General features: G+C 35.1%; 1 protein-coding gene across 4 annotated transcripts in view; it reads left to right on the top strand.

Annotated features, from left to right (window-relative positions):
- COL24A1 (collagen type XXIV alpha 1 chain) overlaps positions 1–22,630 on the top strand; it is a 398,071-nt gene that overhangs the window by 88,725 nt on the left and 286,716 nt on the right. For all 4 annotated transcript variants that reach the window (XM_077987934.1, XM_001109249.5, XM_015144267.3 and 1 more), the window contains 4 exons: positions 9,159–9,212; positions 10,365–10,409; positions 18,171–18,224; positions 21,473–21,517. In XM_077987934.1, the coding sequence (XP_077844060.1) occupies positions 9,159–9,212; positions 10,365–10,409; positions 18,171–18,224; positions 21,473–21,517 (198 nt within the window). The remainder of the gene's footprint in view (positions 1–9,158; positions 9,213–10,364; positions 10,410–18,170; positions 18,225–21,472; positions 21,518–22,630) is intronic.

The raw sequence follows: 22,630 nt of genomic DNA on the forward strand, positions 1-22,630 counted from the left end.
ACCAAAACCCCATCAGTACATCACCATCATCAAAGACCAGAGGCAGATAAAACCACAAAGATGGGGAAAAAGCAGGGCAGAAAAGCTGGAAATTCAAAAAATAAGAGCGCATCTCCCCCGGCAAAGGAGCGCAGCTCATCGCCAGCAACGGATCAAAGCTGGACGGAGAATGACTTTGACGAGATGAGAGAAGAAGGCTTCAGTCCATCAAATTTCTCAGAGCTAAAGGAGGAATTACGTACCCAGCGCAAAGAAACTAAAAATCTTGAAAAAAAAGTGGAAGAATTGATGGCTAGAGTAATTAATGCAGAGAAGGTCCTAAACGAAATGAAAGAGATGAAAACCATGACATGAGAAATACGTGACAAATGCACAAGCTTCAGTAACCGACTCGATCAACTGGAAGAAAGAGTATCTGCGATTGAGGATCAAATGAATGAAATGAAGCGAGAAGAGAAACCAAAAGAAAAAAGAAGAAAAAGAAATGAACAAAGCCTGCAAGAAGTATGGGATTATGTAAAAAGACCAAATCTACGTCTGATTGGGGTGCCTGAAAGTGAGGGGGAAAATGGAACCAAGTTGGAAAACACTCTTCAGGATATCATCCAGGAGAACTTCCCCAACCTAGTAGGGCAGGCCAACATTCAAATCCAGGAAATACAGAGAACGCCACAAAGATACTCCTCGAGAAGAGCAACTCCAAGACACATAATTGCCAGATTCACCAAAGTTGAAATGAAGGAAAAAATCTTAAGGGCAGCCAGAGAGAAAGGTCGGGTTACCCACAAAGGGAAGCCCATCAGACTAACAGCAGATCTCTCAGCAGAAACTCTCCAAGCCAGAAGAGAGTGGGGGCCAATATTCAACATTCTTAAAGAAAAGAATTTTAAACCCAGAATTTCATATCCAGCCAAACTAAGTTTCATAAGTGAAGGAGAAATAAAATCCTTTACAGATAAGCAAATGCTTAGAGATTTTGTCACCACTAGGCCTGCCTTACAAGAGACCCTGAAGGAAGCACTAAACATGGAAAGGAAAAACCGGTACCAGCCATTGCAAAAACATGCCAAAATGTAAAGACCATTGAGGCTAGGAAGAAACTGCATCAACTAACGAGCAAAATAACCAGTTAATATCATAATGGCAGGATCAAGTTCACACATAACAATATTAACCTTAAATGTAAATGGACTAAATGCTCCAATTAAAAGACACAGACTGGCAAACTGGATAAAGAGTCAAGACCCATCAGTCTGCTGTATTCAGGAGACCCATCTCACACGCAGAGACATACATAGGCTCAAAATAAAGGGATGGAGGAAGATTTACCAAGCAAATGGAGAACAAAAAAAAGCAGGGGTTGCAATACTAGTCTCTGATAAAACAGACTTTAAACCATCAAAGATCAAAAGAGACAAAGAAGGCCATTACATAATGGTAAAGGGATCAATTCAACAGGAAGAGCTAACTATCCTAAATATATATGCACCCAATACAGGAGCACCCAAATTCATAAAGCAAGTCCTTAGAGACTTACAAAGAGACTTAGACTCCCATACAATAATAATGGGAGACTTCAGCACTCCACTGTCAACATTAGACAGATCAACGAGACAGAAAGTTAACAAGGATATCCAGGAATTGAACTCATCTCTGCAGCAAGCAGACCTAATAGACATCTATAGAACTCTCCACCCCAAATCAACAGAATATACATTCTTCTCAGCACCACATCATACTTACTCCAAAATTGACCACATAATTGGAAGTAAAGCACTCCTCAGCAAATGTACAAGAACAGAAATTATAACAAACTGTCTCTCAGACCACAGTGCAATCAAACTAGAACTCAGGACTAAGAAACTCAATCAAAACCGCTCAACTACATGGAAACTGAACAACCTGCTCCTGAATGACTACTGGGTACATAATGAAATGAAGGCAGAAATAAAGATGTTCTTTGAAACCAATGAGAACAAAGATACAACATACCAGAATCTGTGGGACACATTTAAAGCAGTGTGTAGAGGGAAATTTATAGCACTAAATGCCCACAAGAGAAAGCAGGAAAGATCTAAAATTGACACTCTAACATCGCAATTAAAAGAACTAGAGAAGCAAGAGCAAACACATTCGAAAGCTAGCAGAAGGCTAGAAATAACTAAGATCAGAGCAGAACTGAAGGAGATAGAGACACAAAAAACCCTCCAAAAAATCAATGAATCCAGGAGTTGGTTTTTTGAAAAGATCAACAAAATTGACAGCCCACTAGCCAGACTAATAAAGAAGAAAAGAGAGAAGAATCAAATCGACGCAATTAAAAATGATAAAGGGGATATCACCACCGACCCCACAGAAATACAAACTACCATCAGAGAATACTATAAACACCTCTACGCAAATAAACTGGAAAATCTAGAAGAAATGGATAATTTCCTGGACACTTACACTCTTCCAAGACTAAACCAGGAAGAAGTTGAATCCCTGAATAGACCAATAGCAGGCTCTGAAATTGAGGCAACAATTAATAGCCTACCAACCAGAAAAAGTCCAGGACCAGATGGATTCACAGCTGAATTCTACCAGAGGTACAAGGAGGAGTTGGTACCATTCCTTCTGAAACTATTCCAATCAATAGAAAAAGAGGGAATCCTCCCTAACTCATTTTATGAGGCCAACATCATCCTGATACCAAAGCCTGGCAGAGACACAACAAAAAAAGAGAATTTTAGACCAATATCCCTGATGAACATCGATGCAAAAATCCTCAATAAAATACTGGCAAACCGGATTCAGCAACACATCAAAAAGCTTATCCACCATGATCAAGTGGGCTTCATCCCTGGGATGCAAGGCTGGTTCAACATTCGCAAATCAATAAACATAATCCAGCATATAAACAGAACCAAAGACAAGAACCACATGATTATCTCAATTGATGCAGAAAAGGCTTTTGACAAAATTCAACAGCCCTTCATGCTAAAAACGCTCAATAAATTCAGTATTGATGGAACGTACCTCAAAATAATAAGAGCTATTTATGACAAACCCACAGCCAATATCATACTGAATGGGCAAAAACTGGAAAAATTCCCTTTGAAAACTGGCACAAGACAGGGATGCCCTCTCTCACCACTCCTATTCAACATAGTGTTGGAAGTTCTGGCTAGGGCAATCAGGCAAGAGAAAGAAATCAAGGGTATTCAGTTAGGAAAAGAAGAAGTCAAATTGTCCCTGTTTGCAGAAGACATGATTGTATATTTAGAAATCCCCATTGTCTCAGCCCAAAATCTCCTTAATCTGATAAGCAACTTCAGCAAAGTCTCAGGATACAAAATTAATGTGCAAAAATCACAAGCATTCTTATACACCAGTAACAGACAAACAGAGAGCCAAATCAGGAATGAACTTCCATTCACAATTGCTTCAAAGAGAATCAAATACCTAGGAATCCAACTTACAAGGGATGTAAAGGACCTCTTCAAGGAGAACTACAAACCACTGCTCAGTGAAATAAAAGAGGACACAAACAAATGGAAGAACATACCATGCTCATGGATAGGAAGAATCAATATCGTGAAAATGGCCATACTGCCCAAGGTAATTTATAGATTCAATGCCAATCCCATTAAGCTACCAATGAGTTTCTTCACAGAATTGGAAAAAACTGCTTTAAAGTTCATATGGAACCAAAAAAGAGCCCGCATCTCCAAGACAATCCTAAGTCAAAAGAACAAAGCTGGAGGCATCACGCTACCTGACTTCAAACTATACTACAAGGCTACAGTAACCAAAACAGCATGGTACTGGTACCAAAACAGAGATATAGACCAATGGAACAGAACAGAGTCCTCAGAAATAATACCACACATCTACAGCCATTTGATCTTTGACAAACCTGAGAGAAGCAAGAAATGGGGAAAGGATTCCCTATTTAATAAATGGTGCTGGGAAAATTGGCTAGCCATAAGTAGAAAGCTGAAACTGGATCCTTTCCTTACTCCTTATACGAAAATTAATTCAAGATGGATTAGAGACTTAAATGTTAGACCTAATACCATAAAAATCCTAGAGGAAAACCTAGGTAGTACCATTCAGGACATAGGCATGGGCAAAGACTTCATGTCTAAAACACCAAAAGCAACGGCAGCAAAAGCCAAAATTGACAAATGGGATCTCATTAAACTAAAGAGCTTCTGCACAGCAAAAGAAACTACCATCAGAGTGAACAGGCAACCTACAGAATGGGAGAAAATTTTTGCAATCTACTCATCTGACAAAGGGCTAATATCCAGAACCTACAAAGAACTCAAACAAATTTACAAGAAACAAAGAAACAAACAAACAACCCCATCAAAAAGTGGGCAAAGGATATGACCAGACATTTCTCAAAAGAAGACATTCATACAGCCAACAGACACATGAAAAAATGCTCATCATCACTGGCCATCAGAGAAATGCAAATCAAAACCACAATGAGATACCATCTCACACCAGTTAGAATGGCGATCATTAAAAAGTCAGGAAACAACAGGTGCTGGAGAGGATGTGGAGAAATGGGAACACTTTTACACTGTTGGTGGGATTGTAAACTAGTTCAACCATTATGGAAAACAGTATGGCGATTCCTCAAGGATCTAGAACTAGATGTACCATATGACCCAGCCATCCCATTACTGGGTATATACCCAAAGGATTATAAATTATGCTGCTATAAAGACACATGCACACGTATGTTTATTGCAGCACTATTCACAATAGCAAAGACTTGAAATCAACCCAAATGTCCATCAGTGACAGACTGGATTAAGAAAATGTGGCACATATACACCATGGAATACTATGCAGCCATAAAAAAGGATGAGTTTGAGTCCTTTGTAGGGACTTGGATGCAGCTGGAATCCATCATTCTTAGCAAACTATCACAAGAACAGAAAACCAAACACCGCATGTTCTCACTCATAGGTGGGAACTGAACAATGAGATCACTCAGACTCAGGAAGGGGAACATCACACACTGGGGCCTATCATGGGGAGCGGGGAGGGGGGAGGGATTGCATTGGGAGTTATACCTGATGTAAATGACGAGTTGATGGGTGCAGCACAGCAACGTGGCACAAGTATACATATGTAACAAACCTGCACGTTATGCACATGTACCCTACAACTTAAAGTATAATAATAATAAATAAATTAAAAAAAAAAAAAAAGAGAACCACAAAAATCCTCTCAACTGGAAAATATACTCAGAAAAGTACAAAACAGACAAGTGGTAGCTAGATTTACTGTGACACATGGCATGTAAGCAGTAATGTGGCAGTAATGTTTTCTCAGAGTGTAAAGCAAACTGCATTTGGCTGCACTGCAGACCTCAAGACACAGAACTACCTGCAAATGACAACCATCACGATGCTGCTATAACAAAATCAGCTCTTATATGACCTCTACATTCTCTTAGCAAATACCTAAGAAACACAAGGGGACAGAATACACATGGGCCCTTCTGTTGGACCATACCAGCTATAGCATACTCAAAAACTTGGCAGAGCTAACAACCCCAGCTATGTGGAGGTCCAAAAAGTTGCTGAATTTCCTGGCAATATTTTAAATGAGTCAAGCTATGACTTAAGTTGTAAAAAACTATCATTTAGAATTTAAATGCTGTTTTAAAATCATTTGAGAATTACCTAAAACAAATGTCTAAGAATTTGAAAAAATGTGAATAATTTATAAAGGGCTTCATATAGTTGGGTTTCTAACATTTAAATAAAAAACGATTGGAAAAATCTTTCAACTTCGAGAATTGTTTTGGTGATATAATTGAATAATAGGGTAAATAAGCCTGTTAATAATTAAAATACTCTTACATTAATATTTTCACTGTACTACAAAATTTAAATGGCCATTATTTAACGTGAATGTTACATATTAACTATTTTTAATAAAAGTAAATCAAATGCCAAAATAATAATAATAATAATAATAATAAAAATAAAATACTATGGACATTAAGAGGAGCATAGCTGACTTGCTAGAAGACATTTGTCTTGAAAATTTGTAAATATCTTCAAATTGGTCAGCAAACATTTGGAAAGGTAATTATATCATTTATGTGAGCTCTAGTAATAAGAGCTGTCATTTACTTACAGCCCTTATTATTTGCCAAACTATATTACTATTAACTACAACTTCTAGTCATATATTCAGTTTTACATATGTTAATTAACCTAATGCCCAGCAAAAAAATACAGTTATTGTAGTTACTTCCACTTTTAAATATATTTCTACACATAGTTCTATTTTATCCACAAAATGAGTACTGTTATTCTATTTTACTAATGAAAAAGCAGAAACCATAGTAGCAGTGCTGGAGCAGTGCCGGAATTCTGAATGAAGTCTAACTGACTCAGAACGTGTGTTTTAAGTAAGATTAGGGCAGGCTTCCTAACTTTCTGTTCCTGATTTCTCAAGGGGCTGTTGATACAACTGTATCTCTATTACTCCATCCAATCTGCAGATTTGAGTGAGCCAACTTTTTTAAAAACTCTATCTTTAAATGCAGAGTGAATTAAGTCATGCTGTTTGTTTTGAGTTTCTTTGGTTGTCTCAGTGATTCTAGGGTATGGTTGGCTCAGAATATGTTTATGCCATATAAAGATTATGCTGAAATCTTACTTGTTTACTTTGTTTACTGCTGTTCTAGTATAGCAGAACTTAGACACTGAGTGGAATTATTTTGTGTCTTTCTCTGCATAGCTAAACTGTGTTAGCTAGATCTCCACATGTTGCTTTAACACCCTCTGTGACAATCCATTTGAAATAGTATTTCACTTATGTTCTATAACAGATTGCCTTTTTATTGAGGTTAGTTAACTTAATTTGACTAGGAAAGGAATGGAAAAGGGATGGTGGTTTTCATTAGCCAGATAGATAGTGACCTACAGAATAAAAACAGCGTTTTACATTTGTCTTACTCCCTTCTGTTGGCATACATCAATATAAGGTTTTGTGAATGTCTAGAATGTGGGCCTGGGTGTTTTGGATTTGGATGGGGCATAAAGGAAGGTGGTTGTAAATATACTACAGCAAATCTCATAATTACAGGACTTTCCTTGGAGTGCTATTGGATGTTTTTGGCACTTCAAACCCACACTAGGGAAACGGGCCTTTGAATGGTGGTCTCTGGAATTAGACTTGCTGATTTAATTCCTGACTTCCTACTTATTAGCTAAGTAACCTTCCATTGGTGACATAAACACCTTATGTCTCATTTTTTCTCATCTCTCATATGGGAATAATGATATCTATCTTATAGGGTTTTTGAGTAGATTGAATAAGATAATACGTCTAAAATACTTGAAGTAGTGCCTGGCATATGATAAATGCTCAATAAATGTTATGGGAATAAAATATTATGTAAATATATGATATCTAATATGAATGGGGAATATTTAATATATAAATATGGCTTCTGAAATTCATAGGATATAATCTCTCTACATATAGACAAGAATTTCTTCTGTAATCCTCACAAGGCCATTGTTTATTCACATTCTCTTTAGTTGTCCATTGTCGTAACTTCTGTGTATCTTAGTTTCTTTAAATGTAGAATGAAGAAAAGACTATCTCATATATGTAAAGTGCTTAGCAAATAAAAAGTGCTCAGTAAATGTTAATTTTGGTCAAGGGAAGGGAAGGGGAAATGAGAGATAGAAATGAGAGGGGAAAAAGTGAGAGATGAATTCTGAGAAAAGTAGAGAGAAGAAACTCAACTATTATCCTCTATTTTTCATTTCCTTGGTCTGTTCTTTCTCTAGATTTTCCAAATTTTTAGAAGTTTTAGTGTATCTGTACTTAAAGTGGAGGTAACACTCTTCTATCTACTTCAGAGCAAAAGGACAAAGTGCAATTATCTTTCATTATATCATTTATAAACAAACAGGAAAGGAATTTTAGGTGATAATAAGAAATCTAGACAGCATTGTTGTCATCAGCTCAACACACCTTCTTCTGACATTTCCTTGGGTCAAGAATTATTTGATAGACCTAAACTCTGAATAAACTAATGAGTAAATGAATGAATGAATGATGTATCAATGAAAAAAGAGGTGTTTTTTTGATATATATAAAATAGAAGCTATAATATTTTGTCTCACTTTTTCACCCAGTTCTGTAGCAGTTTTTCTTTCTTATGCCTTTGGGTTTCCATCTATCAGCCTTTCCTGAGCAAACTTTGTTTTAAATCAAGAATACAAAGTTGCAAATTCCAAATGAGATTTGTCTAAGTCAGTTTGGGCTGCTATAACAAAAGACCATAGACTGGGTGGCTTACAAACAACAGAAATTTCTCACAATTCTGGAGGCTGAAAGTCTGAGATCAGCATGCCAGCCTGGTTAGGTTCTGGTGAGGGCTATCTTTTGGATTACAGACTGCTGACTTTTTATTCTATTTTCACATGGCCTCTTTATAAGGTCATTTATCCCATTCATGAGGGCTCCAACCTATTTACCTTCCAAAGAGCCACCTCCTAATACTGTTAGGCATTATCAGCAGGGTTAGGATTTTAACATGAATTTTGAGGAACACAAATCTTCAGTCCATAGCACCATTCAAATTTACTAGATCAGACCCATGTCATGATAAAGGTTATTTGCCACTTAATATTCATTTACTTAATCAGACTTACTGTAAGGTTAAGTTTACTTTAGGAAAGAAGTAGAGGTTGGTTTTGTGGTTTACTGCCCCTCTTAGTCTTCTGGGGCTCATGCTCAGACTGTTAAGGAGTGTTGTAGGATGATCAAGACAAGAAATAATTCAATCTACTGGTAAAAAAAGTTACTGGTAATTAAGAAATATACCAGCTCTTCTTCTAGAATAAATGTCTGTTTTAGCTATGGATTTTTCCATCCTAGATTTATCATTATTAATGGTCAATATATAATTTAGGGCCCTAATCTAATAGCTTTACTTATTTTATTTAGCAATTTTTGCCCATTTTCCTTCACACAGGTGATTTCAGTTACATAAGCCATGTGTAGGACTCAGTATTTTTATGGGGAAAAATTATTTCCAAGCTTGTATATTGTAAATACACCAAATTTGTTTCCTTGGGCCTCCTTTGGCTTTGCTGTACTGTTTATTTTATTTATTATTTCAGGGAATTCCAGGATTTGCTGGTAATATTGGTTCACCCGGTTACCCTGGCAGGCAGGTGCAGTAACTATATTTAGACTTTTTATGTTCCTATTTATTAATACATTGTATTTCTGATTTTGAGAATTAATGTTCAAATAGTTGCTTTTATTAAATAATGAATAAGTCATAGAGAAATAATTTTAAAATCAAGTTGTAGAAACCCATTACAATTTTTCTGCAGAAAGTTTTATTTAAAATGGGAATGGGGCTTTTAAATATGTTTGATGTGATATACAATGGAATCTTCAAAATTAAAATGCCCAAGTGTTAGTAAGTTCTTAAAACAGTGCTGATTGTGATTTTACAATATTGTCACTGAACTAAATGAAGTAATAGTAAGAGTTAAGACTCTCTGTAATAAACATCATTTTTTAATAACATAGTTATAAAAATTTGAGAAACAGTATACTACTGGCAAACACTTTTATCTAACTGAATTCGGTTATTTGTAAACTGTTTTAAAAATTCATTCTAATCATTTTATATGTATTCCCTTATAACTTCTAACTTTCTCTACTTCATGTAGATTAATAACAGAACAAGCTATCTTTCCTAAGTTTTCGTGAATTGATTACTTCTAAAATTTAACTAAATGTATAAAGTTACATTTATATCTTTTATATTCTCAAGAATGAGGGAAATAAATAAGCCAAAATATTTACAAAATTCCATTTTTTAGGACTTTAAAAACACTTAGAGGTATTCTGTATTACACTCTTACTCTCAAGTGAGAATATATGTTATATAAAAATATAAAACATGAATATGTAAACATATGGACATTGATCTAAAGTTTAAAATATATTTATCTTTTTAAAAATTTATGGTAATATCTTTTAGAATAAGTTAATTAGAAATATTTTAAAACAACACAGATAATCTTCCAATGAGAAATAATGTAATGAAAAAATTTTTAAAAATCTGACAATGTGTTAAGGTACTTTATTTATATATCCAAAATATATTTGTGTATAGATTATTTCCGATGGCTCTTTTGGTTCAGAAATTCTAAAATTCCTCAAACATTTGTAATCTTCATTAGTTATACAGAGTTCGGAATTCTATAGTTTTGAAAATGATACCTCTTTATATGCCCTTTTTATTAATCTATTTATTAACTCTTTAAAAAGTACTATAGTATGATGACGATGTCTTTTGTTTACACCAGGGTTTAGCTGGACCAGAAGGTCATCCAGGTCCTAAAGGTGCACGAGTAAGTAGGCATTTCCATTATTTTGTTAAGCATGCTTGCCTAAAAGTGGAATGAAATATATAAAACACTTACACTCTCTTAGTAGCTTTGAATTTAATTCAGATGTAGCATGAATACACTTGCTTACTACAGTAGTTACTTTCACTTTTATGGTGACAGAAAACAGTCTCATTGTGGTAGGTTTTGCATAATTATTTTATATTTATTTCCATAGCATAATATCTGGCATGTTTAGAATGTGCTCTATAAACATTTGTAGTATTATTTATATATGAATGGATACAGACCTAAGGAAGTCATGATGTAAAAAATATGAAGAGGTAAAGAAATTCACAGTGGTTCAAGGCTGAGATAATTTTATTATACAAAAACTGTCAGGAGTAAAGAAATATCTGCAAAGAATGAAGTAACCTTATTGTATCCAGAACATCCCATTTCACTCCCAAACCATTAAAGGAAATGTTAGCCATTTTTAGTCACTAAGGAAGCAAAATAAACGTTTCTATATTATATTGTATTAGTTACTTTTTGCATCACTATAAATACCTGAGGCTGGGTAATTTATAAAGAAAAGAAGTTTAGTTGGCTCATAGTTCTGCAGGCCATGCAGATAAGGCGGCATTTGCATCTTGTGAGGGCCTTGGGAAACTCAAATAGTCACAGGAGAAGGTGAAGGGAGAGCAGGCAACGTCACAAGGTGAGAGTGGGAGTAAGAGAGAGAAAAAGGGAAGGTCCCAAATCTTTCAAACACCCAGATCTCGCTTGAGTTGAGAACTCACTTATCACCAAGGGGATGATGCTAAACCATCAATGAGGGATCCACCCCCACGATCCACTCACTTCCCACCAGGCCACACCTCCAACATTAGGAATCACATTTTAACATGAGATTTGGAGGGAACAAACATCCAAATCATATATATGTAGTGTATAAAATAAAAAATATATTTTTAAAATTCTTTATTTTTAATAGCCAGATATTTTCCAAAGTCTACATTTGTGCATTATATTATCTAAAATACCTTTTGTTTTGTTTTGTTTTTGGTTTGAGATGGAATCTTGCTCTGTCGCCCAGGCTGGAGTGCAATGGCACAGTCTAGGCTCACTGCAACCTCTGCCTCCCAGGTTCAAGCAATTCTCCTGCCTCAGCCTCCCGAGTAGCTGGGATTACAGGCATGCACCACCATACCCAGCTAATTTTTTGTATTTTTAGTAGAGACACGATTTCACCATGTTGACCAGGCTGGTCTCAAACCCCTGACCTTGTGATCTGCCTACCTTGGCCTCACAAAGTGGTGGGATTACAGGCGTGAGCCCCTGCGCCCAGCCTAAAATGCCTTTTAAAAAGAAGTTAAGCATAAGGTATTTAAACAATATGTGCAATATGTCTTACATTTTAAAAAATTATGAAACATTTCCAACTACTTTCATATGTATTTTATTCTTTTATTTTGCCATCGGCCCTGTGACGTAGAACAGGCCTATCATCTCCATTTTACTGATGAGAAAAATAGTAAGCTAAGGAACTTGCTTGATCTGCCAAAGTTATAGCTGGCTAGAACTGGAACCAATGTCTTTTCACGTTTAGCTCTGACCTCTTTCCACTAGCTCATGTTGTCTTTGTTCTTGCATTAAGTAACCATATAATGAGGAAAAGTCGTGTATTTTTTTTTTATTAGAAATTACACTGAAAACACATGTTGACTTGGATTTGGGAAGTAAGAAGAGATTAGTGGCCAAGAACATGGACTGTGGAGTTAAATAGGCTTTTTTTTTTTTTGAGACAGAGCCTTGCTCTGTCGCCCAGGCTGGAGTGTAGTGGTGTGATCTCGGCTCACTGCAGCCCCTGCCTCCCAGGTTCAAGTGATTCTTCTACCTCAGACTCCTGAGTAGCTGGGACTACAGGCATCTGCCACTACACTCAGCTAATTTTTGTATTTTTAGTAAAGACGGGGTTTCACCATATTGGCCAGGCTGGTCTGAAACTCCTGACCTTGTGATCTGCCTGCCTCAGCCTCCCAAAGTACTGGGATTACAGGTGTGAGCCACAGAGACCAGCCTCTTAATACTTCTTTTACTAGCTTTGTGACTTTTGATGTTATTCAATCTCTCTCTGCTTCATTTTTGTTATCTCATTATTTGTTAAATGGTCACAATGAAACTTACTTTTCAGGTAGTTGGGAAAAATTAAACAAGATTAGCATTCTTAAGGTATAGGGCATAGTGTATGCATGTATTTACTATATGGATTCTATAATTATTATTTGAATTTGAGAGTTTCTTCTGTTCATGAACTAATAACTCCAAGGAATATATGCGAAATATATTTGGCACTGTACAACTTACTCTTATTGCATTTCGTCATCTTGCTTCAGTGATCCATATAACTGTGTTCTTCTGCGTACCATTTTTGCGTTGTATTATACATCCTTTTGTTTTTTCTTTCTCCCACTTGTATTGAAAATTGTTTTCTCGGTTACAACCCTCTTAAGTTGTACTTTTAGTTAGGTTTTCACACTTTAGTTAGGTTTCACACGTGGGAGTGTGATTGGAATCAGGAGGGAATTTCACATTCATAAAGGTTCTCAAATGTAGATTGAAAAATTATTTTAGATTTAGGGGTATATGTGCAGGTTTGTTACATGGATATATTGTGTAATGCTGAGGTTTGGGCTTTTAGTGATCGTGTTGCCAAAGCAGTGAACATAGTACCCAATATATGGGTTTTTCAACCCTTGCCTTCTTCTGTGCCTCCCTCCTTAGGGAGTCTACAGTGTTTATTTTTCCCATCTTTGTGTCCATGTATACCCAATGTTTAGCTGCCATTTATAAGTGAGAACATGCAGTATATTTTGTTTTCTGTTTCTGTGTTAATTTGCTTAGGATAATGGCCTCCATCTGCATCTATGTTGCTGTGAAGGACATGGTTTTGTTCATTTTAATGGCACTGTAGTATTCCATGGTCTATATGTACCACATTTTCTTCATGCAGTCCACTATTGATGAGCACTTGGGTTGATTTCATGTCTTTTCTATGGTGAATAGTACTGCAATAAACATATGAGTGCAGATGTGTTTTTGGTAGAATGATTTATTTTTCTTTGGGTATATGCCCGGTAATGAGATTGCTGGGTCAAATGGTAATTCTATTTTTAGTTCTTTGAGAAATTTCCAAACTTCTTTCCACAGGGACTGAACTAATTTGCATGACCACCAACAGTGTATAAGCATTCCTTTTTATCTGAAACCTCATCAACATCTGTTATTTTCTGACTTTTTAATAATAGCTATTCTGACTGGTGTGAGATGGTATTCCCCTGTGGTTTTGATTTGCATCTCTCCGATTAGTTATGTTGAGCATTTTTTTTTCATGTTTTTGGGCCACTTGTATGTCTTCTTTTGAGAAGTGTCTATTCATGTACTTTGCCCACTTTTTAATAAAGTTATTTGTTTTTTTCTTGTTGATTTGTTTAAGTTCCTTATAGATTGTGGATATTAGTCCTTTGTCAGATGCATAGTTTGAAGATATTTTCTCCTGTTCTGTAAGTTGTCTATTTACTCTGTTGATGGTTTCTTTTACTCTGCAGAAGATCTTTAGTTTAATTAGGTCGCAATTGCCAATTTCTTTGTTGCATTTGTTGCTTTTGAGGATATAGTCATAAATTCTTTGCCTAGGCCAATGTCTAGAAGGGTATTTCCTAGGTTTTCTTCTAGGATTTTTATAGTTTGAGGTCTTACATGCCTATTAAGTCTTTAATCCATCCTGAGTTAATTTTTATATATTAACTCAGTCAGAGGTAGGGGTCCAGTTTCATTCTTCTGCATATGGTTAGCCAGTTTTCCAGCACCATTTATTGAATAGGGTATTCTTTCCCGATTATTTATTTTTGCCGACTTTGTCGAAGATCAGTGAGTTGTAGGGTGCGGCTTTATCAAATGTAGATTTTTAGCATTAACTTCAAATCTGGTTAAAAAGGAAAAAATCGTAGAAATACACTCATAAGATAGATGTTTTTCACTTAATTTGTGTCCTGTTACTGGTAAATTCTAAATGTTATGCATTGTACATGAATATTTTCATGAATCATGATAAATTAGCTTTTCATTGGCAGTTATTTGATGATATTTTTTGGTATTAGCAGAAATATTTTGTCAAATGTAAACATTTAAAACACATCATAATTTTTAAACCCTTCTTTGGCATTTCTTTATGTAATAATGTGCTAGCTGCCCCCAAAAGTAAAAATATATTGAACCTCTCCCGACCCTCTAGTGGTCCTGCTGGTGACACAGAATTACTTCTAACCAGATCTACCACCTTCAAACCAAAAAGCAAAAATGTGTGTTATTCTTTTTAATGTTCTTTGTTTCATTACACAGTAAACTCTAGTTTAATGGTGGTATTTTGAGAATGACCTCAACTCTGTGTGGTTTCTTTGTTTGGTACTGCTGACATCTTATTTCTGTTAGAATCAGTGTAATGACGATCAAGAAAACTCTATGAAACTCCTAAGCAATTACTTATAACATTATTGTATTTAAAATATCTAATTGTAAAATGTTCCCTTTACACTCTGTACAGCCTATGTTGGAGTTCTGACTTCAGTTCTTGAGTTACCAATTGATTATTTAGTTCACTGATAAGTATACACCAGTTAGAGTGTCTTCTTTTTATTTGTAACCAAAACTCCTGCTGGATATATTAAAACAAAGGTTTGCTGACTTTACATTTGAAGTCATCAACAGATGATTCTGAAAATGTACACAGCTTGTCATCATAATCCTAAATGCTCTAGTATCAGAAATACTTTCATATGGTTCACTTTAAAAGAAACATTTCCCATTCTCCAGCTGCTTGACTTTCGAGTAAGAAAATTATAGATGTTTTGCTTTATTAAAGTTATGTATAAGGGAACACATTCTCTCTCTCTTTTCTTTCAGTTTTTGCTTGTTCATACAATCTGTGGAATATAAGGCAATTTTAGGCACCTTTGACAAGGAAAAACACCTAAAAAAGTTTTCAAGATGGATGATTGCAACTTTTTTAATGACAATACTTAACTAAACTCTAAGGAACTAAAATCTTCCAAAAGTTTTATTCCAGGCAACTTAGATATGATTCTTGAGACATTTATCGCTTTCTTTTTAAAATGAAAAAGATAAAATATGCGTAACATAAAAAGTTCTATTTATAAACCCTCTTAAATTATATAGTCAGTGGCCTTAAGTACATCCACATTGTTGTACAATCATTGCCACCATCCATCTTAAAAACTTTTTCATCTTCCCAAACTGAAACTCTATACCCAATAAACGATTCCCCATTCTCCACTCCCAGTTCCTGGCAACCACCATTCTGCTTTCTGTCTCTATGAATTTGACTACCCTAAGTACATCATGTAAGTGGAATCGTACACTATCTGTCCTTTTGTGAGTGGCTTACTGCACTTAGCGTAATTGTCTTTAAGGTCCATCCATGTTGTGGCAGTTTTCAGAATCCTTCATTTTTAAGGCTGAATAATATTCCATTTTATGTATATACAACATTTTGTTTATTCATTCATCTATTAATGAACATTTGGGTTGCTTCCACCTTTTGATAATTGTGAATAATGCTGGAATGGGTATAGAAATGACATTTACTTTTTAATGCTTGAATTCTTCAGTATTTGTTATTATGAAAGTATTTACTCTGAAAAATCATCCATTCTGTGATTCAAAATAAGAAGGCTTTATTTAAATCTTAGTGAAAATGACCTACTGTATCTCTACTTCAATTTCTTTTATACTTTGGCTTTTCTCTGCATCCATATAACTACTCTTCTCTCACACCCCTATTTCACCCTCTTGTCTGATCAGTGAGAATTTTTCCTATTATTTTCTCCTCAGAGCTTTAGTCTGTCTTTAAGACTTCAAACATATCTGTCCTTCAGATTTTTTTCTCTATGAGCTTTTTCTATGAACCCTACATCTCGCAACTCCCTGCCATGATAATTACATTTGAATACCTCATTATAACCACAAAATCCAAATAACTAACAAAACTCATCCTCTTTATACCAAACTCAGCTTTTCTATTTGTTTTCCATATTTCTATCAGTGGTTATCATTTGCCTGTCAAGCCAACTGTAAACTTTAGAGTCATCTTTTCTCTTGATTCTGATAGATAGGTAAAGACCTGTGTGACCCGCTGTAATCAAAGTGAGTTTATAAAGTGAAAATTTGATTATATCAAAACTATGTCTGAGTTTTTTAATGACTCATGGTGTACATTGCAGACTTCCCATCATAACAAAAAAGACTCTTTATGATATGACCCCCTGCCACGCTTTCCAAACTCACCTCTTGCCCACCAATCACACAGACTATTTGCAATTCTTTGTAAAAGCTATGTCATTTCATTCTGATTGATTGACTGATGGCACATTGTTAGCCCTGCCTTTTCTTTTCTTCAGGACTTAGTTCAAATGTTGCTTCCTCAGTAAAGCAAAGCACCATTAATCTTCTCTCTAGGCAAAGTTGGTCATTCTGCTTCCAAAGTTCCCATTGTTTATTTGTCATATCACCTATTACATAATCATGTAACAATTATCATATGATATTACAGTCATTTATTTGTATGACCCTCTTTCCTAATAAACTATGTACTTCTTGAGGGCACTGATTTTCACATGCATCTTTATAAACGCAGTACCTGACACAAAATGGCTACTAAAATAATGTTTGTTGAACCAATAATCTGGACCCATAATCCTTCAAATTTAGACCACTTAAAGAGCTTCTAATAGGTTTGCCTATATTCAGTGTTTCCTGTCATGGCTGTATGCTGTATCCTATCAATAGATTAATATTTTAGAAATACAACATAACATCAGTGCACTACCATACTCCCTAAAATCAGTAGCTTCCATTTGTCTAATATATAAAGTCTAAAATTTTTATTTTAAAATTTAAGACTCTCCTTAATCTAGCACCCAAACTACCATACACTTCATCTGTAAAATTGATGAAACGCATTATTTCCCATAAGTGAGATATAACTAAGTTATGTTAGAATAAAGTGCTTTGCATTGTTATTTATATGTATCTCTTGTTTCTCAGACCAGATTGGAATCTTTATTAAGGCAGGATGGGTCTTACACATAAAACTAACATATAAAACCATCTTACATACAAAGCATGTTATATAAAAAATGTGATCAATTACCATTTACAAACACTCTCCAATTGTTACCATTAACAAAGACTTCCTATTTTGTCTTTATTTACTCTAATTGCTCTTCTAGAATTCTTTCTCCAGTCTCTGCTTATTAAGATTTTACCCACTCTGTAGACCTATCTCAAGTGACAGTCTCCTTTGAAGCTTTCTTTGATTGCCTTTGCCTCCTGCCACATTTAAATGTATCTCTTCCTCCACTGTACTTCTTATATTATTTTGATACCTCCATTCTGTCTTAAATTTTAGCTAATTATATACATATATTTTCTGCCCACTATAAAATTTAGTGAAGGAAATTATTTAGGGTCATTTTTATTAGCCACCATTTCTTAAATTATATTTTATATTTTGTGTATTTTTTAATGGGAAGATTGATCTGTAACTTCTGGAAGAAAAGCAATTAGGTGAGGGGAAGTTATTCACACTTGTAAGTCTTATAATTTCATGCTACTACAAATAAAATTTTAAGTACTTCTTTTTAGAATCATTTGTGGGGAGAATATTCAAATGAAATAATATACAGATTATTTTCTTGTTTTAAGGGTTTTATTGGCTCTCCTGGAGAAGCAGGACAACTGGGACCTGAAGGAGAAAGGGTAAGTCCATTCTCTTCAAATAGTATTTCTGAAATGATATACTTATGATAATGTACAACAGGAGTCATAAAATCAGATGTCAGGGAAGAAATCTTACTGAGTTACCAAGCCAGGTTTAAGAAAAATCACCTGCCAGAAATGTAATTTGATTTTTGAAAATCTTACTGAATTTTGTTAAAAGAAAGTAACATAGCATGATAGAAATGTAATTATACTTTAAATTTAAATTTTTGAAAATACACGCCAAAATACTAAAATATCTATGAAATTTTTATTTTGTAATTCATTATCTTTGAGTATAAATTCTTGACAAGTCTTGATTTTGAGAGCAATATGTGGTAGAATTTAGCCTCAGAAGATATATTTTTGTTTGATTTAATAATGGGAGATAGCTGTTAATAAATATTGGTACTTATAAGTAAAGACAGAACCTTTGCAAAATGGTTTGTTATACTAAAAAGGTTAATGAAGTTATTTATAGGAGTTATGGCATTGCAGCTTCATCATATCTAGTTTTCAGTGCTATATGCAATCTATATGGAGTAATTTCTCTTTGTATTCCTTCATTTCCATTGCCAGTATTAATTGAAAACAGTAGAATTGAACAATATTAGTATATTGTCGTAGAATTTGAAATTTGAGAGTCATATTCAGAATTCAGTCTTCACTGCTATCATTATAAGAGTGCAGTTCAGGCCAAAATGTTCATTTCTGGAAAGTGATTTTTGCAAATGAAAGTGAACCACATTCTTTGCTAAATGAATTTTTCAAATAAATAGTTTTTAGTGAGGGAGTTAAGCTATATTTTCTTGTAATTACTTGTGAATGCCCCTGCAGAGAAGAAATAATCAAAGAGTTTAAATGTGCTGTAATGACAATCAAAATGTCTAGCCATCTTTGGTGAGATGAGGTAAAGATGTTTCCCTGGTGAACACAGCAAGTCGTTTTGTTCAATAGCAAAAAATATCTTCAGCATAACTCCACAACTAAGCCACCTAACCTTCGTATACTACAGCAGACTAGCAGAGGATGTATCTCACTGATCATGCAAAGAATTGATCTGCTGCTTCTTGACCCAATGATTCTGGTTTACATTGTTAATTACTCTGCTTTTCATGACAATCCTTTTCTGATCCTTTGACGTGAACTTATTTCTCCTAAGTTATTTAACAAACCAAAATTATGTGTCCTTGTAAAATGTTGTCATCTTGGATTTAGTGATCTTAAGCCCAGTGTTGACATGGCTATCAATTGGCACATTGCTGTAATCACATTCACTAATTTTTACCAGTCTATATGAAAATATCAAGACCTGGCCGGGCATGATGGCTCACACCTGTAATCCCAGCACTTTGGGAGGCCGAGGCAGGTGGATCATGAGTTCAGGAGATCAAGACCATCCTGGCTAACATGGTGAAACCCCGTCTCTACTAAAAATACAAAAAAATTAGCTGGGCGTGGTGGCGGGCGCCTGTAGTCCCAGCTACTCGGGAGGCTGAGGCAGGAGAATGGCATGAACCCAGGAGGTGGAGCTTGCAGTGAGCCGAGATCACACCACTGCACTCCAGCCTGGGCAACAGAGCAAGACTTTGTCAAAAAATAAAAATAAGAAAAAAAGAAAGAAAATATCCAGACCTGTCTCAACATATAAATACACAAGACCAGTTTGTGATATTGGGCCCATCATGGGTACTGTGTCCTAATATTATTTGGCTATGTCAAAATTCTCATTAAAACTATGAATGATGTGGCTTAAAGGGTGTTATGTATAAAACATTTAAGTAAAGAAAGCAGAAGAGAATAAGATACAATAGTGCTAAGTATTCCTGAAAACAAATGGAAAGAAAAAGTCATTTCTGGGAGTCAATACTGTACATTACGTGCATATTGTGTGTATACACATACACACACATATGAAACATGTACACATATATGTGTATATAAATGAAAAATGCTTGTATAATTCTGTCTGTATTATTTGACTTCTTGATGAGATTTAGGGAGGCTACTGAAAATTTAGGAAATAATTATTCTATTATTTTTTAAAAGGTTGGTTGTATTATGTAAATATATATAAAGTCGTAATGAAATGAGTCCTCTTGCTCACCTGTGAACTCTTTTTTGATGATCAGATACATGAGTATTTTTAAAACACTGTTGACTTGAAAGTGAATGGATTACTTCAGCCAATGATGTCTTCTAACTTACCTGTATGTGCTATTAATCTCAAGCTACATGGTTGTGACAGACTGCTTAGTCTGCAAGTCTCAAAGTGATGATATCAAGTAAGATGCTTTAAACTGCAAATAACAGAAAACCACAATTCAAAATGGCTTAAACATAAGGATATTTTTAATGATGATGATGATAATAGCAAATGATTTACTGAATGGTTTTATATATGTGCATGTATATAAAAACAATTTAATAAATGGTTTTATATACATGAATTAACTTATTTATATATGTATATATATGAAATTTTTAATAAACTTATATATATGTGTATGTATATATACACGAATTGACTTCTTTATATATAAAACCATGTATTGAATGGTAGGTATTGTTATTCTTCTCATCATAGATGAAGAAAATGAGGCACACACAGAGGAAGTATCTTGTCTTAGGCTATATACAGGCAGTAAGAGCAGAGCCAGGATTTAGACAAGGTTTTGTCAGCTCTAAAGCCTGAGTACTTAAGTACTGTACCCTACTGCTTCTTACATGACCAGAAATCCATAGGTTAGGTGGGCTGTAGATTCATCTCTCTGCTTTACCTTTTCTAATGTTGTCTTTACCCTAAGGCTTATTTCCCATGTGACTGCAAGATTGCCAGTGCACCGGTTAAATGTGTCTTTGTTTATATCCAGATAGAGAGGGGAAGACAGAGAGGAGGGCATTTTCCCTTAGATATGAAAATAAGACCTTCGTGTTCATCTGGTTATGCCAACTTTGGTAATATGCCTATCTCTGGACAAATAACTATCGCCAGGGACACGCCAAGATCCCATTTGGAAGTACAGATGGGATGGATTCCTGAATAAAAGCGGAATTTTGTTTTGAAGAAAAAAGGGGCTGCCTCAGTTAAATTAATATATTGAGGCTTTTCTGAATATCACATCAGTTTATAGAGCAATTTGTTTTTGTCTTTTGCATACTTTATTACTTTATATTGGGAGAAAAAGATCTATAGTACCTAATTAATTCATTCAACAAATATTTCCTTTTTCTTTTCTATATTCTAGGGCATTCCTGGGATCCGTGGAAAGAAGGGTTTTAAGGGGAGACAGGTATCTTCATTTGTGTTTTTGAGGTTTATGTTAGAGCATTATAACCTGGTTATGTGTTCTCATCTATGAAAATATGAAGACACTTTTTACTGTTTGTTGTTTATAATCGTTCCATTTTAATTTTTGCCTCTTGAATAGTGTATCAAATAATACCTGAGAATATAAAGGAAAATTTAGATTAAAAAATAACTCAACTTTGAACACTTCTAACCCTTTCACCATACCAGTGGGAAAACACTTACCTCTATGGTAAGGAGCTAAAATGCCACAGAAAATACGTGAACAACTTAAAACACAAATGGTAGTACTATTCAACCAATTCTACATGACCAGATGTTGTAGAGGTTCAACCTCATATTCTAGAGATTTTTAAAATGCGTGCTTCAGCTGTTAATTCAGAGATTAGTTTTCTACAACTTCTTGTATTTTCAGGTTAAAAAATCCAGGAAAGTGAATTTTACTAGGTAATATAATAATTTCAGAGATGGCAGGAAATTGTGACATCATCCAGTACCCCATTGCTTAACAAATGAGAAAAATGTGGTCCAGAAAGGCATCCTGAGGTTCTCCTTGTTAATCTACTATAGTCCATGAAGATAAAAAGTGAGATTTTTCATAACAGCTTTTCTAAAATTTTGTGTGCTTGAATAAAATCTTAATGATAATACTAAAGGACTGCAGCTCTCACCAGAATGTTCAAATCATTTTGAAACATTTATCCTTCAAGCTTTGTAATACTCCTTGAAGGTAAAATAGAGTAAGTATTAATGTCACCATAATATAGGTGAGGAAAATAAAGCTTAGAGATGTTAAAAGGCTTGCTTAGCCGGGCGCGGTGGCTCAAGCCTGTAATCCCAGCACTTTGGGAGGCCGAGACGGGTGGATCACGAGGTCAGGAGATCGAGACCATCCTGGCTAACACGGTGAAACCCAGTCTCTACTAAAAAATACAAAAAACTAGCCGGGCGAGGTGGCGGGCGCCTGTAGTCCCAGCTACTCGCGAGGCTGAGGCAGGAGAATGGCGGGAACCCGGGAGGCGGAGCTTGCAGTGAGCTGAGATCCGGCCACAGCACTCCAGCCTGGGCGACAAAGCGAGACTCCATCTCAAAAAAA

This window comes from Macaca mulatta, chromosome 1 (genome assembly GCF_049350105.2).
Source record: "Macaca mulatta isolate MMU2019108-1 chromosome 1, T2T-MMU8v2.0, whole genome shotgun sequence".
Classification (NCBI taxonomy): Eukaryota; Metazoa; Chordata; class Mammalia; order Primates; family Cercopithecidae; genus Macaca; species Macaca mulatta.